Source organism: Pantherophis guttatus, chromosome 2 (assembly GCF_059756535.1).
Source record: "Pantherophis guttatus breed Tessera chromosome 2, ASM5975653v1, whole genome shotgun sequence".
NCBI lineage: Eukaryota > Metazoa > Chordata > Lepidosauria > Squamata > Colubridae > Pantherophis > Pantherophis guttatus.
In genome coordinates this window covers 268,769,722-268,785,470 of record NC_142064.1, presented here as the reverse complement: position 1 = coordinate 268,785,470, position 15,749 = coordinate 268,769,722, and the positions used below count along the sequence as shown (strand labels likewise).

General features: G+C 44.2%; 1 protein-coding gene across 2 annotated transcripts in view; it reads left to right on the top strand.

Annotated features, from left to right (window-relative positions):
- The first annotated feature begins 879 nt into the window (after positions 1–879).
- Positions 880–15,749, top strand: part of LOC117662568 (alpha-2-macroglobulin-like) — a 77,410-nt gene continuing 62,540 nt past the window's right edge. Inside the window, exons 1-5 of one of the 2 annotated variants that reach the window (XM_060691252.2) lie at positions 880–1,273; positions 8,376–8,559; positions 9,525–9,690; positions 11,182–11,234; positions 12,642–12,662. In XM_060691252.2, coding sequence (XP_060547235.2) covers positions 1,182–1,273; positions 8,376–8,559; positions 9,525–9,690; positions 11,182–11,234; positions 12,642–12,662 — 516 coding nt within the window. In that variant the 5' untranslated portion in view covers positions 880–1,181. The remainder of the gene's footprint in view (positions 1,274–8,375; positions 8,560–9,524; positions 9,691–11,181; positions 11,235–12,641; positions 12,663–15,749) is intronic. The other variant, XM_060691253.2, reaches the window with a different exon arrangement.

The following is a 15,749-nucleotide window of genomic DNA, read 5'->3' as shown; positions in this document are numbered from 1 at the left end:
GTTGTAAGTGTAAAAAACGGACGCAAGTCCCATTTTTCAGTGCCGTTATAACTTTGAATGGTCACTAAATGAACCTATAATCCTCAATTTATAACCATTCATTTAGTGACCATTTGAAATTGACGAGAGCACTGAAAAAAGTGACTTATGACCAGTTTTGACACGTTGCAGGTCATAAATTCGATCGCTTGGCAACTGGCTCCTATTTATGACGCTTACGGTGTGCCGGGGTCCTGCGATCCCCTTTTGGGACCTTTTGACAAGCAAAGGGGAAGCTAGATTCCTTTAACAACTGTGTGACTAATTTAACAACTGCCGTGGTTCACTCAACAACTGTGGCCAGAAAAGTTGTAAAACGGGTGCAAAACTCACAAGCGTCTTGCTTAGCGACAGAAATGTTGGCCTCAAATGTATAGTATAGGGGGGATATAATAACAACGTTAGAAATAAATGGTTAGCATGTGGGGGGGGTGTAAAAGGATGGTAAAGTATTATATAATTTGATATCAATTTGGATTTTATTTTTGGAGAAGCCATGGGGGGTGGGGAGGGTGGGGGGGGGGGTTAGGGAGGAGGAGGGGAAAAAGGGGGAAAAATCTGTATTTGAAAAACTTTTTCAATTAAAAAAAAAAAGAAATGTTGGCCTCAGTTGCGGTCGTACGTCGAGACCTACCTGTAACCGTACCCCTTTAGGTCTTGAGAAACAGATTGATCCGGGGCTGGAAAGGCAGCCAAGTTGTGTGTTTGTGTGGATGTGGAAAGATAGAGAAGAGCAAAACTTCTATTTGCACACAGAGTTCTGTCCGGTGTATTGCTCAAACCATGTCCCTATTTCTGACCTTGGCGTGTTGCCTAGTACAACATACAACTAAGGTCTCTCTCTCTCTCTCTTTCTCTCGCTCACTCACACACACACACACACACACACACACACAAAGACATCCACGACATGCACCCACAGCCAGGCAGGCGTCTTAGCTGTGCAAATAGCCTGCGAGCCAAATCAATAATCCCTGTGGGTAGAGAGGAATGTGGGTGTGTTTCTGTGTCCTCCCATTTGCAGGCAGCGAGTATAAAAGGGCTGGCTGGTTAGCGGAGGACGGAGCAGGTGAGGTGGAGAACAACTCCGTCTCCTCTGACCCACCAGCTTTGACTCCTCTACCAGCTGACCTCTCAACGCTATGGGGAAGAACCAGATACTTGTAGGACCCTGCCTTTTTCTCCTGGGCCTCTTCCTCCTTCCCGGGGGCACCACAGCATCGACCCCAAAACCGTAAGCAGTTTTCCTTCATTTCTTCTTTGTTTCCCTCCGAATGTTGAGTCTGGTTTTTTTTTTTTTTCCAGAAGGCAAAAATGGGTACAGATACAGATTAACAGAGTTGGGAGGGACCTTGTAGGTCATCTAGTCCAACCCTCTGCCCAAGCAGGAAAACCTACCTATACCATTTCTGCCAAATGGCAGTCCAATCTCTTCTTGAAAGCCTCCAGTGATGAAGCTCCCACAACTTCTGAAGGCAACTTCCGTTCCATTGGTTGATTGCTCTCACTTGTCAGAAAATTTCTCCTTATTTCCAGGCTGAATCTCTCCTTGTTCAGTTTCCATCCATTACTCCTTGTCTGGCCTTCAGAAAATAGCTTGACCTTCTCCTCTCTGTGGCAGCCCCTCAAATATTGGAAGAATACTATTATTTATTTATTTATTTATTTATTTATTTATTTATTTATTTATTTATTAAATTTTTATACCGCCCTTCTCCCGAAGGACTCAGGGCGGTGAACAGCCAGGGTTAAAATACATGCAGTGTAAAAATTAAAATAATTTTAAAATAATTAAATCCAATTTGACTATCCTGTCTCCCCTGGTCCTTCTCTTCACCAGACTAGCCATGCCCAGTTCTTGCAACCATTCATCCTATGTTTTAGCCTCCAGTCCCCTGATCATCCTGGTTGCTCTTCTCTGCACTTTTTCTAGAGTCTCAACATCTTTTTTTATAGTGTGGTGACCAAAACTGGATGCAGTACTCTAGGTGTGGCCTTACTAGGGCTTTATAGAGTGATTGCTCTTGATTGTATCCCTTTGTTAATGCAATTTAGGGTTGCATTGGGTTTTTTTTTTTGGCTGCTCCTGCACACTGTTAGCTCATATTTAAATGGTTGTCTACTAAGACTCCAAGATACCTCACAGCCACTGCTATTAAGCCTGGTTTCACCCAGTTTATATGTGTACTTTTGGTTTTTCTTGCCTAAGTGTAAGACTTTACTTTTCTCTACATTGAATTTCATTTTTCGTCTATTATTTCTTTATTTTTCGCTGAGATCACTGTCCTGCCTTCCCTGCTGAAGCTCAAGGCAGCCTGCATCACCCTCCTTTTTCGTATTTGGACCTCACAACAACGTTGTGAGGGAGGCTAGGTTAAGAAAGAGCAACTGGCTACTCAGCATTCTTTGGTGGCCAAGGGTGTTTTTTTTTTTTTTTTTTTTAATTTGATTTATATGCCGCCCTTCTCCGAAGACTCAGGGCGGCTTACAATGTGCTCAGCAATAGCCTTCATCCTTTTTGTATATTTATACAAAGTCAGCTTATTGCTCCCACAAACTGGGTCCTCATTTCACCTACCTTAGAAAGGATGGAAGGCTGAGTCAACCTTGAGCCTTGGCGAGATTCGAACCCTGCAGTAATTGCAGGCAGCTGGTCTTAATAACCAGCTTAATAACAGGGTGCCTTAAACCCCTGTACTACCAAGGCTCTTGAACCTGGGTCTCTTTGTCCTTGGCACAACTCTACGCCATTCTGACTAACTTTTTTTGCAAAGCTGACTATTACAGGTAGTCCTCGACTTAAGACCACAATGGAGCCCAACATTTATGTTGCTAAACGAGGTTGGCAAAACTGACTAATACAGGTAGATCTCGACTTACAACCCCAATGGAGTCCAAACTTTATGTTGCTAAGCGAGTTTTGCAAAACTGACTAATACAGGTAATCCTCGATTTACAACGACAACTGAGCCCCAGACTGATGTTGCTAAGCGACAGATTTGTTAAGTGAGTTTTGCCCCATTTTATTCATTCATTCATTTATTTATTTTATAAAATTTGTATGCCGCCCTATCTCCAAGGACTCAGGGCGGCTCACAACGACAGTTGACCAAGCGACTGTTAAAAACAACGAATATACATAAAAATCAAGAAAGTTTTTTTTTAAAAAAATTTAAAATATACTACCCCAGCAGTCTAGGCCAGGGGACATAAATAGCCAGGTTCTCAATTCACAGCGGAAGGTGCGAAGGTCAAGTGCCAACCGGAGTCCCAAGGGAAGTTCATTCCAAAGGGTGGGGGGCGCTCACAGAGAAGGCTCTACCCCTGGGAGTCGCCAGCCGACATTGTCTAGCCGACGGCACCCTGAGTAGGCCCTTTCTGTGAGAGCGCACCGGGCGATGGGAAGTTGATGCTGGTTGCAGGTGGTCCGACAAATAACCTGGGCCTAAGCCATGAAGGGCTTTATAGGTTAACACCAGCATCTTGAATCTCACCCGGAGGGCAACCGGCAACCAATGCAAGCCGCGCAGGAGTGGTGTAATATGGGAGTATCGGGTCCCTCCCGCAATAACCCGCGCGGCCGCATTCTGTGCCAGCTGAAGCCTGGCGCCCATACTTGGATCAACTTTATTTTACGACCTTTCTTTCCATATTTGTTAAATGAATCCCTGCAATTGATAAGTTAGTAACTTGGTTGTTAAGTGAATCGGGCTTCCCCATTGACTTTGCTTCTCAGAACGTCACAAAATGTGATCACATGAGCCTGGGATACTGTGACCGTCATAAATATGAAACAGTTGCCCAGTCTCTGAATTTTGATCACGTGACCATGGGGATCCTGCAAAGGTTGTAACTATGGAAAAGCGGTCATATGTCACTTTTTTCAGTGCCGTAACTTTGAACGGTCACCAAATGAGCTGTTTTAAGTCGAGGACTACTTGTAGAAGAACCATTGTGACAAAAGAAATAAAAAATACTACCAGTAGTAGTAGTAGTAGGCAAACACCTTGGGTGCAATCCCAAAACACCTGGGATTGACCTTGATGTGACGTTGAACAACTTCACCATCATAAGCATTGACAAAATCCAGACCCGTCAATTGCAAAAGGCAGCTTTATTTGGAACAGCTTACATCTTGTGAAGATGTAAGCACCCAAAGGTGCTTTTTCAAGAGGCAACTGGACTTTCTGGTTTTTCTTTGAAGACGTTTTGCTTCTCATCCAAGAAGCTTCTTCAGCTCTTGGGTATGCTGCAACGGTCGTAAGTGTGAAAAAAAAAGTCATAAGTCCACATTTTTTAATACTGTTGTAACTGCGAACGGTCACTAAATGAACGGTTGTAAGCCGAGGACTATCTGTAAATAAAAGCATACAGGCATCAGCCAGGTTGGGGTGGTGGCTACAGGTAACAGGCTGGAAACCAGGAATGCAAATGTGAATCCTGCCAAGCTGGTTCAACCTGGGCCAGTCCCTCTCTTTTTGTCTCTCAGGAATAAGGAAGAGATCCGGGCAAGTCCCTTCTGAAGTAAGGAGAAGTTTCCTAACAGTTAGAACAATTAATCACTGGAATAATTTGCCTCTAGAAGTTGTAGATGCTCCAACACTGGAAATTTTAAAGAAGAGATTGGATAACCATTTGTCTGAAATACTATAGGGCAGGAGTGTCAAACTCGATTTCATTGAGGGCCGCATCAGGGCTGTGTTTGACTTTGTGGGGGGGGGGGCATGGCCAGGGGGCGCATGTCCAACTCCACGTCATTTGTGTCGGGGTGCTTGTGGCAGTCTGGGAGGAGCTGGGGGAATTTTCAAGACCAGGGAGAGCGCCAAACCCTTGTCCTCCAGAGCAGGAGTCTCCAACCTTGGCAACTTTAAGCCTGGCGGACTTCAACTCCCAGAATTCCCCAGCCAGCTTTGCAAAGAATTCTGCAACTTTAAGCCTGGGGAATTCTGGGAGTTGAAGTCCGCCAGGCTTAAAGTTGCCAAGGTTGGAGACCCCTGCTCCAGACGAGCCTTCCTGTCCCGCTCAGGCCATGCAGAGGACTCCCTGGAAGGCAGTGCAAGCTGTCCAGAGCCCTAGGCAGCGGAGAACAACCACCAAGCGCCGCCCCCAAGCTCCCAGGGCACCAGGATCCCACAGTCCCGAGCTCCGTTTTCAGCTGCGATGGCCCCCTGCAGCGGTCTGGAGCTCAGGAAGGCTGTGTGCGGCCCTCCCGAGTTCCGTTTTCGCGGTAGAGCGTTGCAGGAGGCTGTCGCATGACCCTCCTGAGCTCTGTTTTTGCTGTGAAGAGGCACCGCAGGCCAGTCCTTCGATGTTTCCAGGGTGGCCCCATGGGCCAGATCTAAGTACCCCACGGACCGGATCCAGCCCCCGGGCCTTAATTTGACACCCCTAGTATAAGGTTTTCTGACTAAGCAGGGGGTTGGACTAGTAGACCTCCAAGGTCCCTTCCAACAATAGTATAACATACTATATTCTACCTAATGAAGAAAACTACAAGGTCTGATCCAGGCTTAGTAAAGGTGGTATACTTGTTTAGTGACTGCCTTCTATATAGTGATAGAAGAGGCTTTTTTAAAAACTCAGCTTGGATTGTCAGAGGCATTTAAAAGAAAAAAAGGGTTTTTTTTCTTTTAAAAGCCTTTGACGATCCCAGCTGAGCTGTACAATCATCAGAGGCTTTTTTTTTTTTTTACTTTTAAAAGGAATTTTTCAGCCGAAGAGGTTGTAGAAAAAATGCTTTTAAAAGTAAAAAAAAGAAAAGCCTCTGATGATTGTGCGGCTCAGCTGGACATGGGGGTGGAAGGCGGGGCAGGGATTTTTGCTACCGGTTCTCCGAATCACCCGCCTCCATCGCTACCGGATTAGGCGATCCGGTCCGAACCGGGAGCATTTCACCCCTGGGCCTACCCACTACAGTCCTGACTGGTGACAGTCATATGACCGACAGTCATTAAACGAACCTATGGTTTGCTGTAAACTAGTTTTGCTGAAAACCAGAAGTAAATGTTGGTTTTGGCAAAACAATTGTTTGTTAATTAAAACGTGGACATGTGATTGTAAATCGAACCCAGGTGGTGCCAAATGCCCAGAGCGGGGTCATGTGACTGCACCGGGGAGGAGTGGGAGGCTAATGTCAGAACTTCAAATCTGGATCATAAGTCAGCTGTAACTTCTACTAATTGCTAAGCAACCGGTCGTAAGTGGAGAACTACCTGTGTGACCACCGAAGATTTTGGGAATCGTAACCCATTGATGTTGACAGCACGAAACAAGAAGAAAGGAGTATTGGGCATGTTCAATTTTTGCACTGAGTATTTCGTTTACTCATACAGGTAGTCCTCGAGTTACGACCACAATTGAGCCCAAAATTTATGTTGCTCATTCGTTAAGTGAGTTCGTCCCATTTTATGATTTTTCTAGCCACATTGGTTAAGTGAATCACTGCAGTTGTTAAACTAGTAACCCGGTTGTTAAGTGAATCTGGCTTCCCCATTGATTATGCTTGTCAGAGGGTCGCAAAAAGGGATCACGTGACCCAGGGACACTGCAACCGTCATAAATATGAGTCAGTTGCCAAACGTCTGAATTTTGATCACGCGACCATGGGGATACTGGAACAGTCATAAGTGCGAAAAACGGTCATAAGTCACTTTTCCAGTGCCGCTGTAACTTTGAATGGTCACTAAATGAACTGTCGTAAGTCGAGGACTATCTGCATTGGGCGTGTTACAATTTTGCACTGAGCATTTTTTTTTTTCACATACAGCGTGATAAGCATAACTCCTTTAATTTAATCCAGGAAAAAGGCTTAAAAAAATAAATAAATCCCCAGATTAATTTTAGTTCAATTCTTTCGCAAAGAAACCGTTCTTTGTAATTCCTGTTCTGAAAAGGATACGTGCCTTGAATCAGAATCCGAAAGTCTGGGAGAGCTAAAAATGTTCCCCCGGCTGGTTTTGCAAGTTTCACTTCCTATTTCGACAAGGGGGCTGGAAAACAAAACTCTCAAAAAAAGAAAGAAAAACGCGGTTTGTACGGCAATGAAAAAAACGACACATTTGGCATTTTCAAACATCTTGAAGGGCTGTGATGTACAGAACGAAGCCGACCAACTTTCTCTGCGCTAATACAAGTAGTCCTCGACTTACGACAGTTCATTTATTTGACAATCTCCGTAGACATTTAAGAGTTTTTACTTAGTGACGGTTTGAAGTTACAACGGCACGGGGGGAAAAAAGTGACTTACGAACGTTGTTCAAACTTACGAACGTTGTAGCATCCCTACGGCCACCTGATCCAAATTCAGACCCTGGGCAACTGACTCATATTTGTGACCCTTGCAGAGTCCCGGGATCATGTGATTCCTTTTTGTGACCTTCTGACTGTCAGGGTTCCAAGTTTTTCTACGTTTTGCAACCACACTTTTTTTTCAGTGTCATCGTAAATTCGAACGGTCACTGACCAAATGATTGTAAGTCAAAGGCTACCTGTGTTAACTTTTAAGTCGCAGGTAATGTGATTTGGTGAAAAATGAGATAGGCAAAATTTCCCCTTTTAGTATGGATAAACTCTTCAGGAGCAAATACCTGATTATCTGCCAGTTATTTGCCTTCAATCACTGAAACCAACCTTCCTTCCTTCCTTTCTTTCCTTCCTCTCCTTCCTTCCTTCTTTCTCTCCCTCCCTCTACCACTTCTTCTTTCCTTCCTTCTCTCCCTCCCTCCTTCTCCTTCCTTCCTTCTTTCCTTCCTTCCTTCCTTCCCTCCCTCTCCTTCCTTCCTTCCCTCCCTCCCTCCCTCCTTCTCCTTCCTTCCTTCCTTCTCTCCCTCCCTCTCCCACTTCTTCTTTCCTTCCTTCTCTCCCTCCCTCCTTCTCCTTCCTTCCTTCCTTCTCTCCCTCCCTCTCCCACTTCTTCTTTCCTTCCTTCTCTCCCTCCCTCCTTCTCCTTCCTTCCTTCCTTCTCTCCCTCCCTGCTTCTCCTTCCTCCCTTCTTTCCTTTCTTCCTTCCTTCCTTCCTTCTCTCCCTCCCTCCCTCCTTCTCCTTCCTTCCTTCTTTCCTTCCTTCCTTCTTTCCTTCTTTCCTTCCTTCCTTCCCTCCCTCCCTCTCCTTCCTTCCTTCCTTCCCTCCCTCCCTCCTTCTCCTTCCTTCCTTCCTTCCTTCCTTCCTTCCTTCCTTCCTTCCCTACCTTCCTCCCCCCCGAGGATATTATAAAATTAAATTTAGTTTAACCCAGATAGTTCTTTTTAGCAACCACAGTTGGGATGTGCCACTCATGTGGTGGGATGGCCACCTTCATTCTCTGGTCTCCTGACTAATTCTGTTTTTCTCTTTCCAGGCAATATCTGGTTTTGGTGCCTGTCGTTGTCCCCACGGAAACCCCCAGGCAGATCTGCGTCCAGCTGAACCACCTGAATGAGTCCGTGACGCTGAGCATCACCCTGGAATACGGCTTGCAGAACAGGAGCCTCCTAAGGGAAGAAGTCTCCAAGAAAGACCTGTTCAAGTGCATCGAGTTCCAGGTGAGGCCCTCTGGGCTCTCTTCGCCTCACAGGATGTCCATGTACAGTGCAACAGTAAAAGAAAAACGAAATAAAAATTGCGTGGATATACAGTACTTTGGTACAGTGGAAGAGGAATGTTTTCTTCCATTATGAGTTTATGACGTTACTATGTGCAACTGTATTCATAGCAACATCAACAATTCATAGAGCAATCAAACAATAAGAGATTTAATCTTTATTTGGATCTTTGGCAATTGTATTCACTGAGCTGTGTGAATAGACCTCTTCTCTTCTCTTCTCTTCTCTTCTCTTCTCTTCTCTTCTCTTCTCTTCTCTTCTCTTCTCTTCTCTTCTCTTCTCTTCTCTTCTCTTCTCTTCTCTTCTCTTCTCTTCTCTTCTCTTCTCTTCTCTTCTCTCTTCTCCCAGCACCTTCCCTGCCTCCACTCCTCTCCTCCCTTCTCCTCTCCCTCCTCTCCCTCCCCTTCTCCTCCCCTTTCTCCTCTCTCTCTTCCCCTGCTCCTCTCCTCTCCTCCTCTCTCTTTCCTCCCCTCTCTTCCCTTCCCTTCCCTTCCCCCCTTCCCTTCCCCATCTCCTCCCCTCCTCTCTCCTACTTTGCCTTCTCCTCTCTCTCTTCCCCTTCTCTTCTCCTCTCCTCTCCTCCTCTCTTTCCTCCCCTCTCTTCCCTTCCCTTCCCCCCTTCCCTTCCCCATCTCCTCCCCTCCTCTCTCCTACTTTGCCTTCTCCTCTCTCTCTTCCCCTTCTCTTCTCCTCTCCTCCTCTCTCTTTCCTCCCCTCTCTTCCTTTCCCTTCCCCCCCTCTCCTTCCCCATCTCCTCTCCTCCTCTCTTCTACTTTGCCTTCTCTTCTCTCTCTTCCCCTCCCCCTCTCCTCCCCTCTCCTCTCCTCTGTCTTTGGCTTGGCCAATTAACACCCACGGTACTCCTCTCTAGAAAAACTAACATGCCTGCTTTCTCCCTTCTCCAGCTCCCCAAATGGGAAACGTCCTTCAACTCCCACATAGCGCTTTTCACAGTGGAGGTAACGGGAGCAACACTGAGGTACCTAAATCGGAAAAGAGTGTACATCGACAACCAGGACAGCCTCCTCTTTGTTCAGACCGACAAACCCATCTACAAGCCAGGACAAAAAAGTAAGAGCATGGCTCCTGGAAAGGGAATAGCTCTCTGCCAATTGTATATGATCTCAGTTCAAGATTTTGTGTTTCTTGGGTATCTAACAAGGGTCCCACTTTTAGGTGGGATGGGGGGTACGTAAACCCATAAGCCCCATAGAGTCCCTGGTCCTATGTTCCTGGCCTTGATGTCCCTTTTGTGGTGCATGTTTATGGCCAAATTAATGAGATAAAAAAGTTTATTTGCATTTTAAATGACTTAGCCTATCATAACTGAGTCACAACTAAAACAGCCAATGAACCTAAGCAAATAAATAACTGGATGGATGGATGGATGGATTGAAAGCTGCTAAAGTTGAAAAATGCTGCCTTTGATCCACAGTTGATTTGGGGGGGGGGGATTGTGGACGTTTAATCACTAAAATAATGTTAAGCAGGATTCATGGTTTAAAAAACACACAATTCATGCGGCAGTAATGCAAAACATTTTCCTCGTTATTTTTCCCCTGAATCTGGAAATAAATAATAATAATAACTTTATTGTCATTGTACATGTATACACAGTATACCCATACAACAAAATTCACCCAAAGATCAGGTCCAACACACATAACAATCTCCAAACACACTCCCACCCACCACAAATTCCCCACCCCTAAACCACCCAAACATCCATACAACAGACCAAGTAATGCTGTCCAACAGCTCACTGATGGTGGCTCTTTAGTTCATTGTTGAGTCAATTATAGCTCTGGGTTAAAAACAATTTAGAAAACATGTGGTCCGAGTTTTAATTGTCCTGTATCTTCTGCCAGAAGGCAACAGTCCAAAAAGATTGTAAGCAGGATGGGAAGAGTCTCTGAGAATGTTATGCAACTTCCTCAAACAGCGAGATTCGAAGATGTTGTCCAGGGCTGGTAGCTGGAGCCTGATGATATTCTGGGCAGTTTTAATGATTCTCTGTAGAGCTTTTTTGTCCGCTACAGAGCTGCTCCCATACCATGCAAGAATGTCATATGTCAGGACACTCTCAATGGTGCTGCTATAGTAGGACAGAAGTAGATGCTTAGATAATATAATATAATAATTTATTAAAGTTGTATGCTGCCCAACGCTAAATGACTCTGGGCAGCTCACAACTATATCATTTACTTTAGGACTTACACAAGAGCTCTGGAAGTTTTCCATCTCAGAAGACGAGAGTAATTGTGCTGCAGAATTTTGAACAATTCTGGCTGGCAGGTTGCAAAATAGTGGATTTGAGAAAACCTCTGTCTTGTAGAGGAAGAGTGGCATAAAAACATAGCATGATTCAATATAATACTTTTTATGTCTATGGAGATTCTCAATCATCCAAACCATGGTTGTCGCAAAGGTGCTTTTTACAAAAGGCAACTGGCTTTTTTGTTTTTTTTCCCTTTGAAAACCTTTCTCTTCTCATCTAAGAAACTTCTTCAATGCTGAAGAACTCATATCCCACTTAAAATGGTTTTCTTCTTGCTTTCTCAGTTCTGTTTCGTGTTGTCTCTCTGAATGAGGAATTCCTTCCAGTAACCAGGAAGGTAGGTTCCACCATGCAGCAATTTTTTCAAGAATGTTGTTCAGTTCATAAGAACATTTGGGGATTATGTAAATGGAGGCACTTCCCTTTGTTAATCAGTAATCTCTGTGTTAAAGTTCCTGTTTATCCAGTGGGGCCTCGGAAGCAGAATCCAAGGAAGGGTATCTCCAATGAAACTAGGTCTTTGAATCATTTGGGGCAACTTGTGGTAGCCTGTTTCCCCGAAAATAAGATCCAATTGGAAAATAAGCCATAGCATGGTTTTTCAGGATGCTTGTAATAAAAACCGTACCTCAAAAATAAGCCCCAGTTAAAATCATCAGCAGAAAGAGGCGTTTAGTACTGTATTTCCCCCAAAATAAGACCTAATCGGAAAATAAGCCATAATGTATCTTGGAGCAAAAATTAATATATGACCCGGTCTTATTTTGGGGGAAACACGGTAGATATGGTCTAACTCAGCCTCCTCTACTTTGATTCCTTCCAGATGAGCTGGGACTACATTTCCCACGACTTTCAAACTCTATTCTATTCTAGGATTATAATCTTGGAATTTTGAAAAGTAGCAGATTTGAGGGCACTTCCATTTAGATTAGGGGTAAGGAACTATGGCCCTGGGACCTGTGGACTTCAGAAATCCTGAGCAAGAACATGGGGAACGATGGCCCCTTTATGACTTGTGGACTTCAACTCCCAGAATTGCGACTGGGTGATTGAAGCCTCGTTCCTTTTCACGTGTGACAATGAAGCACGTAAAAAGGGCAGTATGTCCGCTGCGCTCTCCAACCATCATTGGCTTCCAAAGCTGACATGCGCAATCATAGCTACACAACTTTGACTTTTCTGATCCCCGCCCATCCTGTGAATGCAGGCAGAGCAACCTGTTTGAAGACGAAAGCCCCTTTCTTGCAGGTTCCAAAGGAGACCTCCTATCATGGATGGTCCTCGTGGAGCATGTCTAGATAACCGATATTTCTTCAGATATTTCCAAATGTACGGGGGATGAGATTGTGTCCCTGGATGCACCCATCTGTGGTTGGGGAGAGAAAGGATCCACACATTGTCCTTTATGGACCTCGGATGTCTGTCCCCAAGACCTGCTTAGTAGCCATGGACACATCCTCCTTGGTGGTGTGAGAACATGTCACAGAGAAATAAAGGAAGGGATCAAGATTTGTCTTCAAGCAAGCTCTAACTCAGTGTTTCCATACCTTGTGGACTTCAATTCCCAGAATGCTTAGCCATGGCCATGCTGGCTGGGGAATTCTGGGAGTTGAAGTTCACTCTGCTTGAACCTCACTGATATGCAAATCAGCGTCGTGATTCCCTAAAGTGTGGCCAGGTTGAAAAATTCCGCTCCAATTCATTCCTGTTTCTGATTTTGTTCTAAATGTGTTTCCTTCCACAGGTCTCCATGATCTACATCGAGGTAAGTAACGAAGTCTTCTTCCCACGTAATTTGTTAACAGATTAATCAATAACAGGACCCTCCAGCCAGGTCACTTTTCCAATGACCTGAACTCCCTTATCACTCCGGTGGGGTCATCAAGGTCATGATGACACCCATGTCTGTACAAATGAAGCCCCGCCCCCTTTTCCTATGCTTTATTTGCACAAATGAATAAACTCTCACTGTGTTGTAAGAGGAGAAATAAAATGAGGATAACCCTCTTTATACACCCCCATACAGCTCTAGTAGTATATATAGCAATAATAATAGCCCTTAGATTTATATACTGCTGCATAGTACTTTAACAGCCCTCTCTAAGCAGTTTATAGAGTCAGCATATTGTCCCCAACAATCTGGCTCCTCATTTTACCAATCTCGGAAGGATGGAAGGCTGAGTCAATCTTGAGCTGGTCAGGATCGAACTGCTGGCAGTCGGCAGAATTAGCCTGCAATACTGCATTCTAACCACTATGCCACCACGACTCTTATATATAAGCAGCAATTAGATTCCTGTCCAGGAGTTTCCCAAACTTGGCAACTTTAATACGCATGGACTCTAACTCCCAGAATTCCCCAATGTGGAGGAATTCTGGGGGTTGAAGACTACACATCTTAAAGTTGCTACGGTTGGGAAACTTCTTATTTAGTCTTCAGATCAATGTCTCTGATTGCCTTGCACCCTAAGGGGAAGAAAAAAAAGGCAAGCAATTTGGTGCAGGATTAAAACGAAAGCATGCAGAATTCTTCAAAGCACCTGAAGGCAGGACAAGAAGTGAGAGAGGAAAGCTTATCAAAGAGAGATCTAACCTCCTGACACGATAGCAGTCTTCCAATATTGGAGAGGCCACAAAGAAGAGAGGGTCAATCTATCCTCCAAAGCACCTGAAGGCAGAGCAAGTAGCAATGGATGGAAATTAATCAAGGAGAGAAACAACCTAGAAATTTCTTGATAGTTAAACAATTAACCAGTGGAACAGCTTGCCACCAGAAGTTGTAAATGCTCCAACACTGGAGGCTTTTAAAAAGACATTGGACAACCATTTGTCTGAAATGGTACAGGGTTTCCTGCCTGAGTGGGTATTTTACTAGAAGACCGCCAAGGTCTCTTCTCTTCTCTTCTCTTCTCTTCTCTTCTCTTCTCTTCTCTTCTCTTCTCTTCTCTTCTCTTCTCTTCTCTTCTCTTCTCTTCTCTTCTCTTCTCTTCTCTTCTCTTCTCTTCCCTTCCCTTCCCTTCCCTTCCCTTCTCTTCTCTTTTCTTCTCTTCCTCTTCCTGGAAGAGGAAGGCCACCAAGACCCCTTCCGACTCTGGTATTCTATATTCTGTATTCTGCTGGCTTAAATTACTTGGGAAATCCTCCTAAGAATCCCATCAGCTTCCTCTGTTAATCATAACTGATGGGAAGGGACTCTTGTTTTCATATTCCATCTGAGTTTCTAAACTATATTGAGGTATTTTATAAGAATTCTATAGGAAAATGAGGGAGCACAAGTGGCTGAATCCCCCTAAAATCAACCAGGTCTATTAGCTGCTCTTATGAGACTTTTCATTTTTGAAAGAGATGTCACTCATTAACTTGGGGGAACTATGCTCAAAGGCCAGGATATGGGCAACTATGGCCTCTTCATGACCTGTGGACTTCAATTCCCAGAATTCCTGAGTAAGCCATGCTCAGTCCACAGGGCCCTAGTTTCCCATCCCTGCTCAAAGTTCATCTTTGTTTTATTGCAATCTTCAAGCCACCAAGGCCTTGAACCTCTTGCAACAGGCTCCCCAAATTGGATATTGTCCAGGGGCACTACATTTCCATTTTCCTGGACTCTTCCTTCTGTTCAGGAAGAAGGAAATCTGGAGAAGATTCGCTTATGCCAGAGATGGGGAACGATGGCCCCTTTATGACTTCTGGACTTCAACTCCCAGAATTCCTGAGCTCAGGAATTCTGGGAGTCGAAGTCCACAAGTCGCAAAAGGGCCGTCGTTCCTCACCCCTGGCTTACGCATTCTGAGGAACCAAAAGGCTCTAGGATTCTGAAGGAGACAATCTCTTTTTCTTTTGTTCAGTCAGGTCCGATTCTTGGACTGTACAAATCTGGCAGTTTTCTTGGCAAGGCTGCCATTGCCTCCCTCCTTGGCTGACTAGAACTCAGTCTCCCCATTTCTAGTCTTATATTTTAAACACTACTTCACTGGTTCACATTATCTCCTAGAAGTAGTCTTCAACTTAGAACAATTCATTCGGCAACCATTCACAAAGTGACTTATGACTTTTTTACACATATGACCGTTTGAGGGAGATGGGCAGTTCCTAAATGTGAAATATAAATAAATAAAGCATCCACATGTACTCATGGATAAGTCAACCTTCAAATTTTATCAAATACAGGTAGACCTCGACTTAGAACAGTTCATTTAGTGACTGTTCAAAGTTACGACATTGGAAACCGTGACTTATGATCGTTTTTCGCACTTATGACAATTGCGGCATCCCTATGGTCACATGATCAAAATTCAGACGCTTAGCAACTCTCATATTTATGACGGTTGCGGTGTCCCGGGGTCATGTGATCCTTCTTTTCATTAAATTAGACATCCCCAATTCCACCAACCGTTCTTTATATGTTTTAGCCTCCAGTCCCCTAATCTTCTTTGTTGCTCTTCTCTGCACTCTTTCTAGAGTCTCAATGTCTTTTTTACATCATGGGATGTAATAGGTTTGTCAGACATACAATTCAGAGACTATTCAAATTGTAATTTGAATTTTGAAAATGGCCAAGGCTGTAGAAAGAAGATGAAAAATATTTAAGATTGTAGAAACTCAGCCAAGCCAGATTAATTGTATGTCATAGCAAAATGTGGGCATTGGCTCACAGAAATGAGATTTTAGGCTAGTTACAAAATCGTTTAGTCAGTTTTTCATTGACTAGATTATTTGAAATGATCTCTGCAATATTTGATTTGCTGCTGTCTGCTGCACCAGGCATGCCCTATTTTAACTGGCTGCAGGTACCTCAGATAACTTATCTATGGACTATCTTGAGCAAAGAGATTTTTGATGCCAAGAACAAACA